The sequence below is a fragment of the Oxyura jamaicensis genome, chromosome 3 (genome assembly GCF_011077185.1).
Source record: "Oxyura jamaicensis isolate SHBP4307 breed ruddy duck chromosome 3, BPBGC_Ojam_1.0, whole genome shotgun sequence".
NCBI classification, from domain to species: domain Eukaryota; kingdom Metazoa; phylum Chordata; class Aves; order Anseriformes; family Anatidae; genus Oxyura; species Oxyura jamaicensis.
The window spans coordinates 70,501,971-70,523,954 of record NC_048895.1 but is presented as its reverse complement, the minus strand read 5'-3'; the positions used below and the strand labels follow the sequence as shown (position 1 = coordinate 70,523,954).

Here is a 21,984-nt window from a genome sequence, read left to right as displayed (position 1 = left end):
CCCCCCCCCCCCCCCCCCCCCCCCCCCCCCCCCCCCCCCCGCGGACTTAAAGCTTTGAAATTACACATGCATGTTAAATGACACTGTGAATTAAACTCTGCACTCTGCAAGAAAAGGAGACACCCTATCAATTCAAAATACAAAAACGAGTTACAATAACATTGTTTAGAATCTAAAATCCTGTTTAAAAATATAGAGACTGTTGAATCAAACACGTTGATCATGTGCTGGTTTGCAGTACTTACAAAACACGTGGTGCTTGATTAACTACCAGTATTAAAAAGCTGATGGTGTAGAAGTATAGAAGACTAGCTGAGAGCAAAACAAAATCTCTCAGTATTATAACCTCTCCAATGGCTCAAAGTAACTACGCTTTCAAGAAACGGAATTCATCCCTAGAGATCCCACTTGCAGCAATCTTTAAGAAAAGCCCAGTTAAGGCTCGTCATGCATTCAATGCTTTTAATATAATTTTGAATAATGTCTCAAAGTTTTACATAGGAAGTTCTGAAACAGTAATACACTACTTAAGACATAAAAGAATATATATGAAAGTTGTAAACAGATGTTATTCCTTAGTGATAAAACAACAAAAAACATGCATTCAAAATAACTTTTTTTTTTCTTTTAAGTCATTAAAGAACATGGAAGAAAATAGATGTTATCAGTTACAGCAACGACCCTTGTTCATCCATGCATAGTTTCACTGTGAGACTACAAAGTCTGTGTACTGGAAAAGGTAATTTAAAAATAGCATCAATTCCACCCATGGGCTTAACATTAATTGAGGTACATGTTAACTATTAGGTTACTTATATATATTTAATCTAAACATGAATAAATCAATAAAGAGAATCTGGATACATTTTGAATGAAAAGCATCCAAGACATTATGAGTAAATATTGAAACGGGAATGTTCCTCACTAGAGAAGGAGCAAGAGACGGTTGGTTCTCTGGCTGTGAACATCTGAAGGTGAAACTTTCAGACTATCAAAGCAAAGGTGTGAGACTGAAGCAAATTATCAAGAGTTAAGAAAGGATGTGGCCCATAATGTATGAGGTATTCAGTAACAGCTGCAGCCATGTGCCTTTATAAACCTTGTGTCAGATGCTTCCTTTACACATGGTGAAGTACAAGCTAAGGAATCTTGCATTTAATTCATAGCATAAGCATATGTAAGCAGTGATGACAGTGTAGACAATACACTCTAAGTTAGCATATGTGGCACATTCAATATCCTAAGAACTTTACCAGTTGAGGCTAATAGCCCAGAAAAATCACAAGGAAATCATTTGCAGGTTACACCGAGAATTTTGGTAATTAAAATAAACACAAGGTATAAATCAATTCGTCAAAAGATCCACTAAATTCTTAGCCATTCTGCACTACAATCTCATGAATAGTTACACATTGCTTTGTATAATGTAACTTGAGAGGTGATGAAGGAAAAATCTGTGATAGGTTTAGCAGTCAAACTGAGAATGTTTGTAGGCAATAACAACACAATAAGTCTTCATCAATACCTGTCAAAACTAGTTCTAAATAAGCATAAGCTTTCTTCATTCCCTGGTAATGGTATCTATCAACAGGAATTACAGCAAGTTATAAAGTACATTGCTATCTTAACTCAAATTTCAGATTTGAGCAGTCTGATCCTTGGAAATTAAATGCGAAGTTTAAAAAAAAAAAGTTGTTGCTCACCATAAAAGAACTTTTTAATAAGCTTAATTGGCACCATCACTTTTCCTCATTAGAATGGGACAGTTTTTTTCAGCATTACAAAACGAACAGAAAAAGATAGCATCTAGTATAGTTTATTCATCTCTTGCCAAATGTTTGCAGTACAGAAGCTGAAAATGTAATGATTTTAATTAATCTGATGTTTATAAGTAATGAGCATCTACTCCTCTCATTGAAGCCAGTAAGAGTTACTAAAGCCGGGCAGCTTTGAACACGGATGATTCCCATGCTTAAAGATAAATCTTGGTAAGTAACTCTAAGATGCCTACGCTTAAAGCTGTTTGTCTTTGGGAATCCATGTTTGTCTAGAAATGGCACATCTGTCAGGAGGTAACTCCTTCTACACTGATACCCACGATGAACAAACTTACTTTGTTTTTAAGTAGTGCTGGGGGAGCACGTGGTGCAAACCAGTAACAAAACATGCCAATCCCCTAGTACAATTTCTTCCCCAAACTGTTGAAAGGGCACAAGCTGTAAAGCACAGGAAATGCAAAACACAACACAACACAGACAGAATGACAAGTGGTGGTTGTTACTGAAATGCGTTACAAAGTAAGTGGATTTTTTTGGAGGTTTTTGAAGGAGGATAGTGAAGGATTCTTTACGTACGTTAATTGGGAGGCTGTTCCATGTGTAGGAGGCAGCGTGGAAAAAGACACAAAGTTGGGAGTGAGCAAAAGAGACAAAAGGGGAATCAAGAGTGATGCTTGGGAAGTGCTGACGGTAAGGGAAATGAGGACCAAGGTTAAGCCAGAACCAAGAGTGCCTTGAATATGGCTAATTTTATGCAAAGGAGGAAAAAGAATTCCTGTAAATGCTTAAGAAGCAAGGAAACACAGGTAATTATACAGGAAAGGAAAAATGATTTGTGTTGTATGTCCCATAGGAAAAAAAAGTAAGAGTGTTAGGAAGTAGGAGACCAGTTCACATCAAATAACTAGTACAACAAACATTTAATCACAAAAAATTGAGAATAAACTTCACAGAGATTATGACCAATACCCAGCCAGATGTAACAAGTGGTAAGAACATCAGACTGCAGTGATTCTTTACCTGAAGCATTAAATGATGTGAAAAATCACCATGTAGTGTAAAAAGCACATGCCCCAAATAAATTGAAATGGAAGAGTTTAGAAAAAAGGTGTTTTAAACAAGTCACTCAATGTAGCAGTAAAACGTGTTTGCATGTGTTAGTTCTTTAAGATGAGTAAACCCAGCTGACGCATAAATAACTTCTATCTATACAGGGTTTTATCTGCGGCAATTCTATTCATCGTCACTGTCACCAGTTGTACACTGAAAATTGATGAAGAAAACTAAAATACAAAGCTGCTGCCATACAAGAGAAATTCAATTATTTTTAAGCATAAGAAGGGGCTGAAATCTCATGACTTTAATTGTTCTGAGCCAAAAATATCTGTTTGCATGGTCTTAGTTTGTCTTCCAGGTGATATTTTTGTGTCACTTACAAGTGCACATGCATTAGCTCTTGAACAAAAATAAGCAACCACAATCATCAGTAATACGGAAGTTGCTATTACTAAAGCCTTGAAAAGCAATATCGAAATCAGTATTACTGCCTTCTCTTCTTGACAGTACTTTCAAAGGAAGAATAAACATATTGGTTACTCTTAGTAAGTGTTTGATACCTTTGGGGTTTAAATTCTAACCCAGGTCCAAGCAAATCACTTCTTTGAAAGGTTTAGAGCTCGAGTTCAACTCATGCTGTCATTTGTGTTCTACCTCTACAACAGATTAATCAAATCCTATCATATTTTGCTGGAAATTTACAGACATCCAAGTCTCCACTCCTCTTCCATATTGTGAGAGCACATCAGGAGGCCCAATCAACAGTGAGTGCTTAGTTCTTTTCATTCAATTCATTCTGCCAGAAATTCACCATTTGGGATTACATGATTGAACGTTGGTCACTTCCACTGTATCTCAGTGATAGAGCTCAGTGAAGTAATTCCTGTTCCTCTTTTTTGGCAAAACTGTAGGGAAAGAAAATATTAAATGCACTTTCCATCCCTATTTTGCAATGTCTTAATTTAGAAATACTCTCTTCAACTCCAATTAAACGTTAAAGGAAATTTGTTTTAGCTTCAAAATGAAGTCTGACATTTAAAAAAAATCTACAGAGGTTTTTGCATGTTTTAAAGGAAAGATCAAAGTATACTAAGAACAGGATGTCACTTAGACCCTTAATTACAGAGCAAGAAATTTATACATCTGTGTTACATGAAGGTACACCACACACACTTCAGTTTGTTCAAGCTTATATTACACTATCTCAAACACTCAGGGAAATCTGTACTTACCCACAAGTCATGTTCAGCATAATCAAACAGCAGCCAAACCTTTCTGTCACTGTGAGAAAGGAAAACCTTCTGTAACGCAATCACATTAGGGTGCTTCAACTCTCGTAAAAGCTGCAAAGAGATAGACAAGCTTGCATTATTTCTATGCTTGTTAAAAATAAAACAACACAACAGAAAAACAATAGCGGTGTCCTACCACAACTAAACAAACCAGCAATCCCAGAACAGGCCCTAGAAGAAAAGGTGCCACTGACTCCATACGTTGTCTCTAAAATGTCAAAATTAGGAGGATACAGATAGCCTCCATAGGATGGGCTTGTTGCTCTGCAAGCACAGGTGACCATCACTAGCCACGGTGCTCTCTTCCCAGCTTACCCCATCCGTCCCACTCACCCTCAGCTTCTATCTTAAAGATGTGTTATACAGTTCTCTTATCAAAAGTACACATCAGAATTTTAAAAAGGCAAAGTGAAACTTGTGCAGCTTGCTAGTTCTTCATGTGAAGAGTACAGTTCTGATTGCCACACAATACCTTTATTACCAAACATTTTTTGCATTGTGTTCCTGCCTCACTTGTCAATGAGGTTCTTGTTTTCAGAACATAAGGGTGTTTTCAAAGGAAAGTTTATCAAAAACTGTTTTTAATGGTTCTTTTAACTACCCTTCTATAACCCAGAAATAAATCCAAGCTTATTTTTGGTTGCCAGATTAAACTAGGTCTTGTGATTACTACACTCATAGAGAGCACATTGAAGCACGCTGCTGCTGAAGTCATGGCTCTAACAGATGAAATCAGTCCTCAGAGGGAGCTAAAAAGAAGTATTTCCAAAAATGTCATTTCCATGGAATCTTTTTTCTTGAGACACTGCCTTCCCAAAAATGATTGATCACTTCTGTTTTATCTGAAAATTGCTTGCATCTGCAGCACTACTATATAAATTGCCAAGCATCCATTTCAAATTGCTAAACAGTAAATAGAGTTTGTTACAAGGCCCATCTGAGAGACAAATCTACCCTTTTCTCCACAGAGAAAGTCTTCATCTTCAGATGTTTATTTCATGGGAAAAAAAAAATAAAGAAAAGACTTAATTATAAATTATACTGTCCTTTGGCTATACGGATATCTGCCAAGACAAGAGATCTGACGAGATGTTGTAAAGAAGATTAAAACTGTTTAAATCTATTCCACTTTTCCAACAGATGAACTAATTTACAAACTTCTATCATGCAGGAAATACTCTTTGTTTCTTCATCTTCCTAACACCACGGACTTCTAGCTCTGAAACAAGTTCCTACTTAAACTGAACAGTATTTGTTCCCAAGTATCACTAATATGATGCAGTAAAAAAAAAATGTTATCACCTAACAAACAGTAACATTACTTGTGAGAATTAAAAACTACCCAAAACTTGGAGATGAAAATTGCAGCTCTTTGACATGCTGCAACACATATTGCCATATTTCCTTGCTTTTAATAATACTAAAAAATATTTTCCAGTAGGGATTTGATGTGATGCTTCTGCCTTTTATGTAATTTAATAAAGTCTTATAGAAGGTGGTTTTGTTATTACTATTAGTTTTTTTCTTAAAGACACTGTTAGCAGCAATACGGATATAAAATAATTTCAAGTTTTCAAATCGTAAATGAGACGAAGTAAAGCATTCTCTCAAAATAACTAAAACTTTGCAGGAAGAAACAGCCAAAGAACATACAGTTCCATGCTGAATGGTAGCATATAATAGAGAAGTTAACAGAAATACTATGTACAGCATAAGAACAGAACAAATGCCGAAGTATTCTGCATTAACTGAAAGGTGCCGTACAAAAAGGAGAGAGGCAGCGTATATTCTGTAGTTCTAAGCAACAGCACTTCTCCAGCCAGTCTGAACAGAGGACTTCTAGGCAGCAGTGGTCACCTACCAAAACAGTCTGATTATTAGGAAAGCCTGAAACCTTTCTTTTTCATGGAAGTCGTGAAAAAGGCGGATGCTTTCATATTAACAAAAGGGGTAAGTTTCTTATCCACAGCAATGATATGTGCTCATTTACAAGGAGTAGATTATTTTTAATGCATCTCTCGATTCACCTCAGATAAAACATCTTTGTTTAAACAGAATTTGTCAGAGTCAAGCTCCTATTGATTTCTACAAAAAGCATGGGGAAAATACGTTAGTTTTATGTTACACATGTTGAGCTTCTATCAATTTGTGTCAGACCTAAATTTGAAGAACACAATACTGTAAGGCCAAGGAAAGCAAAGAGAAGGTGTTACGTGTGTTCTTCAGCTACTGAATGACAGTTTACAGCTGCAGTCAGATATGGAAGAGTTTTCACCAAATTGACAAAGTCTGCTTATTCATGTTACAGACATTGTCTGCCAGCCTGCTTTTTAAGTCTGCTCTGAAAGCAAATTAAGACTCCTAAAGAATTTTGAGAGGCTACCTAACATTTTTTTCCAAATCATATTGTAAATGAGCATATTAAAAGCAAAAATATTGTTGTTCAAGTTGCAATCTAAAAGGCTATGTTCCCAAAGCTTTAATCATAGGGGTTACACCAGCCTTATAAATAAAAACGTATTTTTTCCTCAAGAAAAGCAGTTACAAAGCCAAACACTTCACAGGCATAAATGCTTACCAAAACATCCATTAACAGTCATACGTAAGGACATGTTTATAATTTAATATAGAACATTAACAGAATTGATTGCCTGATCTTAAATCATTCTGTAGTTATATTAAACACCAACAAATATTAAAAACTAGACAAAAACTTGTCAAATCACCTTATCCTGTCTAAAAGTATGTAACAGGAAATACCCATAAGTTATTATCAAGAATATATAAATAAGGTTGTTAGCTACACTGTGCTCCAAGAGATGAACAAATACATTACGTAAGGAGAACGACAACTCAGTTTTTGTTAGTCTCATATTTCTATCTTAAAAGAATGCTTTAGTGATTACCATGGAGAGTCACTTTGGAAGTTCTTTTGTAGTCTTAGAGAATAGCAGACCTTTATACCTTCATCTTCTGAGCCACAACCTTAATGTAACAGCAGGCCAAAGGAAATTTCATGTAAAACTCAAATTCAAGTGGAAGAAAAGCTTTTCAAGGCTTTGTTGCATTCTGGCCATCAGAAACATTGGTCCCAGGGCAGCTGGTGCGTTACTGGCAAAAGCCAGACAAAAGAAACAGCGGCTTTGAAGTTCAACACACTGAGTCAAGAACACAAGATCTGTTTTAGCTAAACTGGGTTTGCAATCATGCTAGATGCCAACTAGAAGAGATCAGAAGCTATAGCTTAGGGTAAAAGCATGAGCCACGAACAGAAATGTTAGAAAGAGATGCCTAAAAATGATCTCCTCTGGAGATGGATCACAGCAGAAGAGAGGGTTGCCACAGGGACCCAACTGATGTTACTTGTGGGTGTTTACAGAGTGAGGAGAATGATTCAAGAAGCACTGAGAAAACATGTCCAGAAAGGAATACTGGGCAGAACCAAAAAGCACAGCCATGGAAATCAGCACATCTAAGACAACTGTTTCAACAACAAGTATTGATCTAAGATTTAGCTGTATGAAATCAGAGACTTTGGAATCAGTATTTTCATTACAGCTGACAGGTAGAAGCCGATAGTGTGAAAATGCAAGGATGTATTTAAAGCTATTTATATCTTACTAGTATCAACTACATACCCTAATGACTTCCATGTTTAATTAGAATTTTGTCAAAACATTTACCTGCTACGCCAACCATTGAATTGTGTCATCATTATTTTGTGACTAACTGGCTTTGTAACCATCTGTTGCTTTAAAGGAAGCCAGGGTAGCATCTAGTTCTTCATTTACCCCTAATCTTGAAAAGAACAGCCTAACTCACCTCGTGTCAGATTTGCCACTTTTGGTTTCCTGTCAGTTTCTGCTCTGATGGGAAGGCCTTTTGCCTTCATACAGGTTGAGAATTAACCCAACCCCAAGTTCTTCGAATGAGGGAACAGAAGTCTTTTTGAAATACATTATCCAAACAGGAGATACAAGGCAGAAACGAAAGAGATAGATTTGGAAGACTACAGTTAGGTAAAACTACAGCCTAGGGGCTCTCTAACGGCTCTCCTTGCAGTTTCACCCCTGCAATACTCACTTTATGAGCTGACACATGCCAAACACATCTAACAGTTAAGTCATGCACCCTTCCTCTGAAATGGCTATATGTCATTTCTTCACCATAAACACACTTCAAATGTGCGTTTCAGTTACACCTAGAATCCCCAGGACAACTTGAGAGCCACAGTAAATCATTCTCTACAGCTTTTCTGCACCACAGATTGCTGTATAAATTTAAACATATAAACTGGATTAAAGAAACAGAATACCATTTTTCTTAGGTCTTGTGCAGAAGTAAATCAGCTTGGAGATTTGATTAATTCAAGTCTAACACCAGAAGGACAACACTAATACACTGTTCTAGTACTTGAAAGATTGCAGTGTACCTGATGCACCTTAATACAAGGCAACAACCAGAACACAAAATGGATCTGCAACTGCTAGAGTTTACTATTAAGCGAACAGAGCATCTTATTTCAGTACTTCTTCAGTTTCTTGTTCCTCCTCTACAATTTAATTGCCATTATACCCAACTTACAGTAAAATGCTAATAAGAACCTGCCTCTCAGGAAACTTACAGCACCCCTCTCTTGGTAACAGCACACAAAGCAGTTTAGGCAGAAAGTAATTGGGAAAGACATCAGTGTGCACTGTCAACATCCTGAGCAACGCTGGCTATCCTCTACAGTATATTTCTGGCACTTATTAGACACTTATGATTATTGATTTGAATTATTAGGTACCTTTTCTTTCGTATTATTCTTCTGGTCAAGAGAACTGACCATGCAACTTTGCTTGTCACAGCTCCTGGTTGACGTCATGGTCACCAATTTTAAAATGCTGCATTTGGATAGCCCAAACAGCATGAACCAGCTTGCAGGATTCCTGGCATCTACACAGTGTACGTAGAACTGGCGGTCACTTCTGCTATTTGATGAGTAAATTCTCTCGCTAGGGACATTAAGCATTTCCCTCACAAGTGAATGCTTCCTATAGGAGGGGAGGGGTGGGGGCCACAATGGGAAAGCCTGCCATGTTGGAGAAAACATTAAGTTGGCAACAGATTTGGTACAAAAGCATAAAGGGCTGGAAATCCGAGCTGTCAAGGGGTCAGGCAGAGTTGGACTTTGCATGGAAAGTCAAACAGAAAAGATTGTCTAGCCAGGGAGGGAGTATAAGAGAGCATGCAAGCACAAGAATAAAAAAGTTAAAGTGGATATTATCTAGTCGAAAGACAAAAATAAGTATCCAAATTAAAAAGTCTTCTGTGATACAGTTTTGAAATACTACAGTTTTTAACCATGCTCAAACATCTCCTCATCCACACACACTCAGAGATTAACTCACCCTTATACAGGGAAAGGGTGATTAAAGGAGCATACGGTCCATCCCTCAACAGGGGAGGAAAAAGCTTGCTCAATTACTGTAACAAATCAGCTATTGAAAGGAAATAAGATTGATATCCACTAAAATACAAAGGCGTGAGCACCAAAGACGAAAGACATAATTATGCTAAATGGCAACAATGGTTGGAGAACAAACAGATACAACTGATAACAAATAAATCTACCCTGAAAGATGGCATCCCATAAATATGAAGGCTCAGGAACAGCTTCTCAGTAGCAGAGGAAGTGGCATATCTCATTTGCAGCGCGATCATCATCAGAAAAACATTACCTGATGAATTTGATTTAACAGTTCGCCACTAGATTCAGTGATGCAATGTCTGTGTAGTACTGTTTTCATAGAGGCTTTCACAAAAGTTAGTTTTGGTGGGGTTTTTACTGATAACACCTCCAGCAGATAAAAAAATAGAAGTACCAACAGCCAGCTCCTACAGAAATTTGTTTTAAACTCTTTGAACTTAGCCTACATATTGTCTATCACTATAGAGTACAAGTAATGGTTGCATGACTTGCAGCTAGGAAGCCTCTTGCTCTTGGAGGTATAGAAAGTTCAGCTGTTTTCCCCAAAATTAAAAAAAACAACTTCTGTGAGAAGGATGGACAAGAGTTATGCTCTTACTACCGTAAATAAAACGATCACTTATGAAGGTGTTCAGCACTTTTAAAAATAGTCAGACCGTACATTCCTCAAGGAAATAACTGACACACAGAATTTTTTCACCACTGGATAAATGCTTTCTAGCTACCACCTACAAAAGTGTGGTGAAGACAGACACTTTCAACTCACTGTGAAGATAAACTAAGAAAACATCAGAGAAAACAGAAAGACAAACACTGTCTTCAATATTTACACCAGTGTTATCTTGCCATAAACATGTATTTCTGTGTCAGTGAAGACAAAACTCATAATCACCTTCAGAAAGGCATTCTGAGGTCACATCATCTCATCTGATGTGTTCACATCTTCCACACAGTTTACACTGGCCTTTTTGATCTACTTCGTTAATCTGTTCTGGAACAATCTTGGTAGTTTCTTCCATGGAAATGCAACAGGCAATACACTGACCTGCTTCCAAGGTTAGAACCAAGATCTTACGCTGGCAGAGATGTGGATCTAAGTCATCACAGGAAAGACCAAAGCGTAAGTTTGATGGCTCACAAAAGACAGTTGGATGTTGCAGAATTTTAAAGCCATCTACTTGTGTGATGAATATATTCAAAGCCTCTTAGGTCACTGAAATTTACAGGCTGGATCTGGCTTTGAGCAACCCGATCTAGTGGGAAGCATCCCTGCCCTCAGAAGTGGGGGGGGGGAGAGGGAATTATATGGTCTTTAAGATCCCTTTCAACCCAAACCATTCTGACTCTACGATAAATTGGTTTTAAGTTGAAGTTCAGATTTTCAAAAGGAACAAAGATCATCATTTTACTCCCACAGAGGTTCTTTAAAAATTCCAGCTTATTCAGATGCCATTAATCACGACTCCATCCTTTCCTCCCTGTTATTAGTATTATTCTTTTCACATAGACCCTCTGATGCCTATTACCATCCTGAATTCATGCTGCAGCTTTTCCCTCGGGGAGGTAATACGGGCATCTCTCAAAATAAAAAAATAGAAACAGGCATCTATTAATTTTATTAAACTTGTAAGAACCACCCTTTGTTAACTTCAACAAGGATGCTACAGATCCCAAAATTATCAGGCAAGAAGAAAAAAAAAAAAGAGGGCAACAGGGACATCGTGCCACATTAAAAAACTACTCAAGATCCAGCTTTGTTTAGCAACCCAATTGATTTTTAAGCTTGGGATTTTCCAGTTTGGATTCCCTTTTCTAGCTGGGGAAATTCCTCTTCCCGAGCTACTGCACAGCTAAAGTAAAAAACTCTTTTCTCAGTCATGACTCCAAACCAAATTGATATAGACCAAAAACACAACTGGCATTTGTACACGAACTGCTCTGAGTTCTGCCTCAGTTTACAAGGCAGACTTCACATGAAAAATCACAAGCTAAAGTATCCTAAAGCATGAGTTTAAGCAGACTCATTTGCTCTAATTCTCCTATTTTACCCCAAGCAGATCCTTGAAGCATGCCCCCAAGGCTGCTTTACACTTCCTTCAACCTTTTCTTTCCACACTTCCATCCATCTAAACCAAACAGCCCCTGAGCTGCTGGGACCCCAAACTTCCACAAGAGAAGGACAAAGTAAATTCTAAAAAAATAACTAAATACCAAAAGACATTGAAGAGAATTCTAGCCAGTAACTCACCAAATGTCAGGACAGGAAGAGGACAAAAAAGCTGTCACACCCTGCTCCTATGACAAGGATCAAGAAAGTATTTATAGAATAAATATTTTCATTTCAGGAGCTCAAAATGGTCTGGCATGGCTCAATAACATTATTCAGAAACAAAAGCTTGGCAAAAGACTCTTCCAAAAGATTATATTTTAACTAATAGAAATGAATAGAAACTAGAGTAACTCCATTTTGAATTCTTGAGGTTCCCAGAAAAAAAAAAAATTAACTAACTTTAGCCTTTTGCTTTAAGAATATCTGAAGAAATACTATTCTATTTCTCAGTAACCAATATGGTATAACATGGCATGGATTTTCAAATAGAAAGAAAGGACTATTATAAAATTACCCCCAAAACAAGGAAACTTCATTTTTAATACACCTATATAAGGAAATGCCAACATTAAGCTCATATGACAGTAACATGGTTTCAATACATAGATTATGTGTATCATTAATTTTCATGCCTTTGATATGAAATAAAACATCTAATGAATATTGAATATCTGCCTCTGAAAGAAAAAAACAAGTTTCCCTTATGATATTTCAAATATATTAATTTATGAGGCTCAAAAAATCCATTATTTCAAGACATGATTTCAAGAACCAGCTTAGTTAAATCAACTGAGTGCATATTTGCATTTTTGGACCAGAGGGAAGAAAATAGGCGCATTTTAAAAGGAACCTCTGATTCTTTTTTCTGTTTTTGTTTTTCAATCAGATGCCATGCTCTCTCTTCTGTTACAAAATTGGCCTTCTAGTCAAATTTAGTCAGCCTGCCAGAGAGTTAACAACCATTTTCCTTCCAATGGAAAGGTATCGAGAAATTTAAGCTCTCTATCTCTTCTCTGTGGAAGATTTTTCTCCTTAGTTGGCCTACAGCAAAATAAAAGAACATTCATCCACTCAGATAATACCAACAAATAAACTGAAGACATCTAGAGAAAGTAAACTGCTGAAAAGCAATATGGACTATTTGTCATTTTTGAAGATTTTCTGATATTTTCAGATTTTCAGATTTATTTTTCCATAGAATAAATTATTGTTACTGAAAAGAGAAAGGACATTCCCATCAACATAACAAAGATACTTAATCCTAAAGCCATCTAAGATCAGTCTTTAAAATGGGGGGGGGGAACAACCAAAAAACACTTTGCTAACATATCTTTAAAATTCAGAAGTGGCGTCACCTAGTTCCACAAACCTAAACATTCAGTCTGAGGTTTTAAACTACAAAAAGTGTACACTTACAGTGCTTATTCTAATGTTTCTGCACTTTTCGGATTCCTGACAACCTCTGCTCTTGCACTGTAACTCACTAAGAATAAACAGGGCCAGCAACTGATGTTTTCCAAAACACCTGTAGAAAGTCAGTGAACGAGATTGGATACCAATTATGATCAACTTTCATTTTTTATAAGGTTTTCCAAGGCACTCCCATGAAAGGGAAACCCGGGTTCAATTTTCTTCTCTCCTTCACTGCTCTGCTGAGTGAAAGGACACAGTGGCGGGAAGGATGGGGCTCAAGTGTGTAAGACTTCATGACAATATTCCCAGAAAAGGGAGGTGACTCCCTGCTTGAAGGAAGGTAGCCCAGCCCGGGAAAGGCCAGGAAATATTGCACACATAATGTAACTTAAACCCTGGTAGCAAAATGACACACCTCCTCAACTGTGCATGCTGAATGCTATGAATCCATCTCCAGAATTTAGCTCTGCCCCTGCTTTGTAAAGGACAAGTGTATTACTCAAGGTCAACAAACACTACTGGGGAGTGCTGTCACTGGAAACAATTATTTCTCAGATACAAAAACACATGGGAATGTAAATTAGGTGATATGATTAGGAAATGGGCCAACAATAACTTTCCAATACTACACAAAAAAGGCAGCATCATAATACAAACTATTAATTCAACACTCACCTACAATTCAGAACTACCTGACAATTTGTGATGGCTTATATTCATATCCACTGGTTGCATGCTAGGTCACTATCTCCTATCTTGCATAAAGCCAGCATAAAGCCTATGATTAATGCTCCAAGAAGCTAAAAAGAAATGAAATCAAGTGTTGGTGCCCTGTCTAGATCAAAGACTGATTCATCAACACAACGGCTATCTCCAGGTAGCGTACACTTCTGCTGGGTTCTACTTCCATGAAGTTTAATCATAGAAATTGTAGATGTTTCAGGAAGAAATAAAAAAAAAATCTTGGTTACTTAACTAAGTTTTCATTGATAGTATTATGTAGCATAAATATCATGTATTTTTGTTCTTCAGGGTTAAAAAAAAAAAAGAAACATATTACATTCAAAACAACCAAAACAAAAAAAACATTACATTCAAAACATTTCCTCTCTATCTGTATAGAGAAGAAAAAAGGGGAAAAAAGGAAAAGAAAAACTGATAGTTATTCTTCATATATACACCAGACTGGGAGGGCAGAAGTTTAGATATATCATTTATAATTCGAGTCATCATTAAATGGAAAATTAAATCAAATCAGCGCTATGAATTTGAAACATATTAAGCACATTAAGCCTGTGTTCCTTACGTGAATCAGGTTAAAGCTCCTTTAGCTCTGAATGACAGTATCCATTAAAGTTTGATGTACTTCAACTGATCTGCCTCACGTCTTAGCTCTCGTTAAGCAAGCTCATAGAGAAGCCCACAGCTGCAAATATAAGTTTGGTTTAGCACCACACTCACAGCGAGAAACTCAACTCGCCTGCAGACTTGAGGAGAGAATATTTTGGGGGTATTGGCTTCCTTTCATTAACTTGAGTCCGTTTGAAATAGCAAACATTTTGCACATAGTTTTGCAATCAGGTTTCTTGTTCGCTGTTCACGATAACACTCGTTTAAGAATGTTACTCTTTCAGAGCTTTTATTCAAGAATTATAAAGGTGATTAGTCTGTTGACAGTTATTTATAAGAAACTCAGCATTTTGCTCTGGAAGCACAAGGCTAGAACGTTCTTTGAGTTTATTAACACAATTACCTATTAAATCTGTTATGCTTTTGCCCATAGGTTTTCACTTCTTACCCAAATCTTCGACAACCTTTTAGACACACGTTAGATAAAACCAACGCGTGAAGCAAGCTAAAACAAGATGTTCACTGGCTGTCTCCCAAGTCATTAAACGCCTACCACAAGATTCCTCTCATACTCTTAGGTTCAGACTGCAACTGGAAAAAAAAAATCCGTTTGTAATGTAAAGTCTGCTATTTCCTCATTCTTCAATTAAATATGAGAAGTTCTTCGATGAGGTGGTAAATGCAGCAAAACCAGTATTTTCCCAGTAAATACTGATAAATCTGGGAAGGCTTAAAAGGTGGTTAAATGCAACTCACAAAATTCAGTGAGCAGAGATGAAAACATAAGCAACGTATTTAAATATGGTCTTATGGCAACCCATAAGGACTCAAAACACCAGTTTTCTGAGAGATTTTGAAACAACAGTAGGTAGTACGATAAAGAAACTAGTAACTGGCTAGTATTTACCACCACGACAGCATGTGGTGTTCTGCATTCAATCCTGCACTGAATATAACCTCTCTCTAAAGTAACTTCTGCTGCAAAGAAATGGGCACTGAACTGACTTCTTGCCCAAGGCAGCAAAAGCAATGCGGTGATGAAAATAACATACCGTGAACACTCATGTTAGACTTTCTTCCTGAGAACCAAGAGCAAATACTTTCCCAGATATTATGCAGAAATGAGTAATTGGAACAAGTCATTCCTGAGACCTACACCAGACCCGGTGTATCTCATTAAGCGTGCAATGAGCAGTACCAAATAGCATTTTTATAACGCCAACCAAAACGACGAGAGTTCATTTCTGTGCACCTTCCTTCTGGTGTAACACCTTCAGACTGCCTGGAGAAAAATAAATGAATCTTTCAGAAATTAGGAAAGTCTCTTACACAATTATGCCATAATGCACTACTAAATCCTTGAGACTACAGCAGGCCTCCTGCCTTTTTACTACCTCTAACTTGGCCAAATAAATTGTTTGGGCTGACGTTTTCCAGCCTGGGTGCTAGTGAACATCTGATTGTTCGCAGAAGCCATTTACAAGCACACCATTGAGAACAAAATATGCAGTGCACGCGTGTTCTTACTCAAAGAAAGAAAAGTTGCTGTACTTGACTCAGACTCGAGATTAGTTTTGAGTCTGCTTACTATCCTGTCCCTGACGCAACTGAGGCTAAGGCCAAGGAAAAGAACATGGAAAGCAGGGCGGCCACAGCGTGAGCCGTCGTGGTATGCACAATCAGCTTCCAGCAATCCTCCGCTTCAGGGACTTGAGAACCACAGGTTAAATCAAGGCCCTTCACTGGTTTTGTGTTTTTGCTTGATTAGCCCCCAAACACATTCCCCAGTAATATATGTTTTATAAACTTAGCCCTGTCCCCTACAATATTTAGAGCTGTTTCAAAATTAACGTTGTATTGGGGATAGGCTTGCTATTTTCATTTATAGCCCTAGTTGCTCTGTTTTGATAAACACTGAATAACCATTCCCTAATTCACTTTCCCATATAGTTTCTTGATTTTAGACCTACATTTTCCTTTCGTTTTCCTTCCTTCCAATATATCTTCCAAAAGAAGGAAAGTGTTTTTTTCCTCCATCTGTAGATTCCCAGACAACTTTGTCTCTGTTTATAAGGAGGTAGTTTTGTATCACCAACTTCGTTGGCTCCCCTTCTCTTTAACTTCTCTAGCGCTGTTGTATCCTTCTGCGGTGGAAGGGGAGCTGAATGACAGGCATACAAACACAGCATCTGAATGCACCAGGGATTTATGAGGTAGTCCGAGTCTGCTTTGTTCTCAGGTCTTGACTTCAGTAACTCACTTGAAAGTAATTCTAGTGACCTTGAATTTGCCTTTCTGACTGTTCCTGAACTTGGAGCTGCATGCAGAGGAATAATAAGAATCTTCCCCCTACTCCACCAGTAACAATCATTCAGATCCACCACCGTCTGTACATAGATAGCGTGGTTTCTCATTTCCACTACATTAAAATTCAATCCTGATACACATAAACTTTTTTATATCACAAACTACTCAGTATTTTTGCACTTCTACATAGGTTAGTAGAGAAACAAAATTTAGCCAAGTAATGTTGTATCATCAGCAAAACGTCACCTGATGCTTCACTTTCTCTTGGTGAAAAAAATTATCTACACTTAATCATTAGAAATAGACTTAAGACCTTTAGAGCTGTTAAATGATGCACCTCAGAGACAGCTCTGGCACTGAAACAGTGGAGAAAGGTTCACCCATTTCCTCCTGCTTTAGTTCAGTCCCTGAGGAGCGGGCTGCTTTCTCCTGGACCAAGGGCGATGGTCACTTCAGGAACAGGAGAGGCAGGAAGAAGGCGTAGAAGGAGCAGGCGAGGAGAACCACCCCAAGGGGGAGGAAAGACAAGCAGCAGGCAGGAGACAAGGACACAAACTGCAGCCACCAGGAACAGAAGGAGCGGCAGAGCTGGAACCAACAGTGAAGAAATGCACTTGGAGAAGGGCACCAGCTAGAAAAGAGACTGAACTGGGCTGAAAAGGAATTAACTGGATAGGAAAAAACAGACTGAGGCAAAAAGACTAGTGGAAAGGGAAACAAAAGGCAAAGATAGGAAACGTCAAGGGGGTAGAGGTGTGCAGAAGAGTGTCCAATACAGCAAATCCCCCTCCTAACCTTGGTGCAAAGTCCAAAGCCCCACCAATCCTCTGGCAAACATGCCCTCCTCCTTTCTTCTTTTACACCTTAGCTACTGTCAAAGGAGGGCTTCTTAAGCCAGGATGCTAGCGTCTGTGTTGAGAGCAGAAGGTCAGAAAGAGGAACACAAAATGGGGTATAAGAGAAGGGAGGCACTGCAGAAGAAGAGGATGTATAAGGAAGAAGCTTCTATTTCCAGGATAGACAGTAGAAAAATATACAGTAACTGTCAAATTCTTTTTTTCCTTACAGTTTGACCTTCAGAAATGAAATCAGTAAGATTCATACAAAAAGGGAAGGCTGAAAAAGCAGACGGCTTAAAGAATGTGTCAAGGGTGATAAAAAGAATCTGGGACTGAATATATGTAATACAATTAAACTGCAGAAATAAAAAACACTCATGAAAGCAGGTGCCAAACCTGCAGAAACTGATTGTAAAATTTCATTATAAGCACCCTGGCATATAAATGGAGCAGCAAAAGTAGCAAATATTGCTGCTGACAGACCCTGTGACAGAATAGGGAAACATGAGGAGAATCAAAAAGTGCATCAACAGAAGAGCAAACAGGAACAAAAGGATATGAGCAGTCATGAATACTTGTACACCAGAAATCATAATGAAGTCTAAGCAACAGAGTATGGAGGAATACACCATGTTCCAAGCCATTATACAACAACAACAAAGTTTTAAAACAGGAATTTGAGAGACAAAAGTGTTTGACCAGGACAACAAAAGCACAGCTCTGCTAGTAAACGTAAACATTTAAGTAGTGTTTCCCGAGTGAAGAGGCAAATACAAGCTAATAGTTACAACTAGGAAACCAGATGCATCATCTGTGTTACATTATAGAGGATGAACACAGAAGAGTTCACAGAAAGAGAACCAGGAACCAGAGTCAGAGGAAGAATAACAAGTAAAAAAAGAGTAGAAGTTACATGCAAGTAGCCTGGAAAGAGGATTAGAAAACCCTACAAGTCATATTTCTCTCTACTCAGACCACAAATGTTTTACAATGGTTATTGAAATAACTGAATGTATTAAGACATTTTGTCCCAATCAACATGTCACTACTATACAATAGGATAACTTGGCCAAATAATCCAAGAAGTGCAACATGCATTTTGTTTCCACTCATTATGACATTTTCCACAGTTAGATAAAAATCAAAACATCACGTCCTTTATCAGAGCCTTATAAAAAGAGAGCAGGTCAAGGATTCTTCCTTTATCCTATTATTGCCAAGACAGAAAACATGTTTTTGCAATGCCCTTCCTAAAAACATAGAAGGGACCTTTTATATTTGGCAAGAAGCATGGAAAAGTTCAGGCAAGGGGCCAGATGTTTTGTTAAAAATGCATAATGGTATGGTTTAGCTTTGCTGAGGACCCAAAACCATGCCCTGAGAAATCTGGTCCCAACGCCCTCTGTTCTTCCTTGATGCCCAGCATCAGACTTCATTCCAAAGGTGTACGAACGTATTTTGTAACGGCTTTTGGGGAGCTTACATAAAGACAAGAGCAAGAGCTCATTAACCTGTGCTGGAAAGGCTACAGTAATTTCCCAGGAAGACAGACCTATATCCACAAGCACATTAAATAGTGTAATTCGTACATAGCTTACTTTAGCACAACATATTGCTGAGGAGAGCTGCAGTGAGAGTGCTCTGGCGCTCCTTGTTCCACACTGCCCCTTTCCCTTGCAGCTCTCCTCCTTGCTGTCTTTCTTGCCACTGTCATCGTTTGCTTAACCCACCAAACACATGCTACGTCCCCGCCTGGGCCGAACCTAGTAGGGTTTCACGTACGCACCTCTGTTTGGCTCTACATGCCTCCTTTGCTCCAGTTTTGTATGCCACAGTCAGAGTAGCCATACCTGAATTTTGCCACAAACACCAAAATCTCAGAAGAGATTTACCTATTTTAGAAAAGGCCCTCAGTCTCCATTCCAAATATCCTTTTACCCGAGTCCTCAGATTTTTAGGAATTCTAAGTAAAGAAGGTAAATTAACGTGATATTACACTGACTTGATAGAGCAAAAGGACTTAAGATCACAAAGGAGACATTATAAAGACTGAATAAAAAGACAATAACTGAAAAAAATACAATGATAAATCGAAGTGTGGAAAGGAACACTGATGAGTGCTATTTTACAAACGGCATATATTTTTCAAATACCTCATTCAGAACACAGCACACGAGGAACAGTCCTTTAAATTTTCTTTACTATTCATAGCCTATGAATTGGACCGTATGCAACAACAGAGCAATTAGTTTAAATACTGCCCATATTCTCCCTGGCGATAATTGGTTGCTTCTTGTAAGAACATCTGTTCCGTCTTTCTTAAGAAATGAGGCACAGACCCTGTTACCTAGACAACAGAATCCTTCGGAGCATCGCACACTGCAAAAGGGTAACACCGACCGAAGTCACATCGCTCCCCACCGCTCCCTTATCACTCTTAGCGTAACCAAATTCCTCCACTTTTTAACATGTCCTACCAAATCTTGACATTTTGGCTCTGTCTCCTTGAATGTTGTCCAGAAACACCTTCGCCGCCGTGGCCGTGGATTACTGGAGTTAATCCATCCCATCAGGGTGGGTGCTCACTAGTGCCCTCCAGTTAAAATTAAGGAGGGCAGCAACAGGTTAACCTTTGGAGGATGCCTTCTGTCGCCTGAGCAAACTCACCACAATTTCTGAACTACTGATGAAACACAAACAACGATGACATGCACCAGACGACAGATTCCCCCACATGCTTTAGTTCGTTGGATAGATTTTTTTTCTCCTATGTGCACATGATGGAGGACCAATGAACACAGAAGCTCAAATGATGTGTGAAACCTAGGAACTGAGCACTCAGAGAAAAAGACAACTCACTGGGGGAAAAAAAGCTGCCGAACAAACACAACCAACCCACCATCTCCTTTAAATTCATACCACTTCATCCTCCTCCTGGCAATGCCCTATGCTACTTTCCCTCCTCCTTTACCTTCTTATGTTCTTGGCTGGAAGAAGAGGCACCATTATCCTTAAATGTGTGTGCTATAGCTGTCCCTGGTTGGGGTGGAAACTTCTGTAGGAGAATCCCTATAATCTTTACAGTTGTTTTTGCACACACAATAGCAATCAGGCCCTGGGTATGTGTTTAAGGCTTCAAGTGAGTCAGACAATACAAGTCAATAGCAGCAGAAAATGCCAAGTAAGAAAGCGAGGAAACACTATTAAACCAAAATATAAACTAGTAGTTTACCACAGACCACACAAGAGAATCTAGCACTTCAGGACTCTACTAATGCAAACATGACTGATACTTTTTGGGAAAGCTCTGACAAGTTGTGTTTCTACTAGCATGCAGAACAGCCCAGAAGCAATTACTTGAACGTCTGCTAAGTGAGTAGATGACATTTTGAACATTCACTAGAGTAACCAGGAATATGAAGTTTAACCATAGAAGGTATGTTTTGCAAATTTGTTTTGCAAATTTTTGCATTTTTAGAGGGGTCTTCCAGTCATTCAACTTGTAAGAGAGAACAGGAATGGTTTAAAGGAAGACTTATATAGCAGCACCTTTTACAGCACTGTTTTATAGGAGAAATGTACCACTGAAAATAAGCCAAGTGGGATTCTTTTTTCAGTTCTCTATGTGCTGAAATAAAAAGGAATTCTGGAAGCACAAAAAAAACAGCACCAAACCAACAACGTAAGAGCTGGAAAATGGTCCAGATTTGAAATGCCCAAAAGAAGGAGAAATTAAACAATCCTTCTGGCCTCAGCCTGAAAATCTGAACAATGGAGATAGCTGAAAACGATTAAAACTTAAAATCACAGAAGAATTCCTTATTTAGACTACAAGACTTTGAGCAAGTTCAGAGAATTTCAGATGTGGAACAGTACCAAAGAAAATTTGCTAGTGGTAAAATATTTAAGCCACAAGTATAATAAATGGTTATAGACAGAATGTAAAGCTGCAATGATCACTCCACCTCAAAAAAAATAATAGATAAAGCTCGGGAAAGAACAAAATCCCAAATACGTAACAAAAATGACATCAAAATGGAAAGAACAATTATTGCTCTGAAACACAAAGATGCTAAGGCAAACAAGGATACAGAACAAACCTTGGAGTTTGGTCAGAGAAAGGTCATTAATCACAGTAACAATACAGTTTCATTAGAGCAGAGGCTTAGAAAAGTCCAATCAAAACAGATCCAAGACAGAGCTAGTGGACAGGAAACCACCGTATTGCTTGCCACTGTTAAAGGCATTTGGAGATAAAGGGAGAAGAAATCACAAGGAAAATAGTACAAAAGTCAACTGAGATAAAAAAGAAACTAAGAGTAATTTAATAAGTAAAAATACAGAAGGACAATGAGAGTTGAGAAAA

At 38.1% G+C, this 21,984-nt stretch overlaps 1 protein-coding gene across 1 annotated transcript in view; it reads right to left on the bottom strand.

Annotated features, from left to right (window-relative positions):
• CDK19 (cyclin dependent kinase 19) overlaps positions 1–21,984 on the bottom strand; it is a 121,069-nt gene that overhangs the window by 72,770 nt on the left and 26,315 nt on the right. The window contains exon 3 of the mRNA XM_035321388.1: positions 4,067–4,177. Coding sequence (XP_035177279.1) covers positions 4,067–4,177 — 111 coding nt within the window. The remainder of the gene's footprint in view (positions 1–4,066; positions 4,178–21,984) is intronic.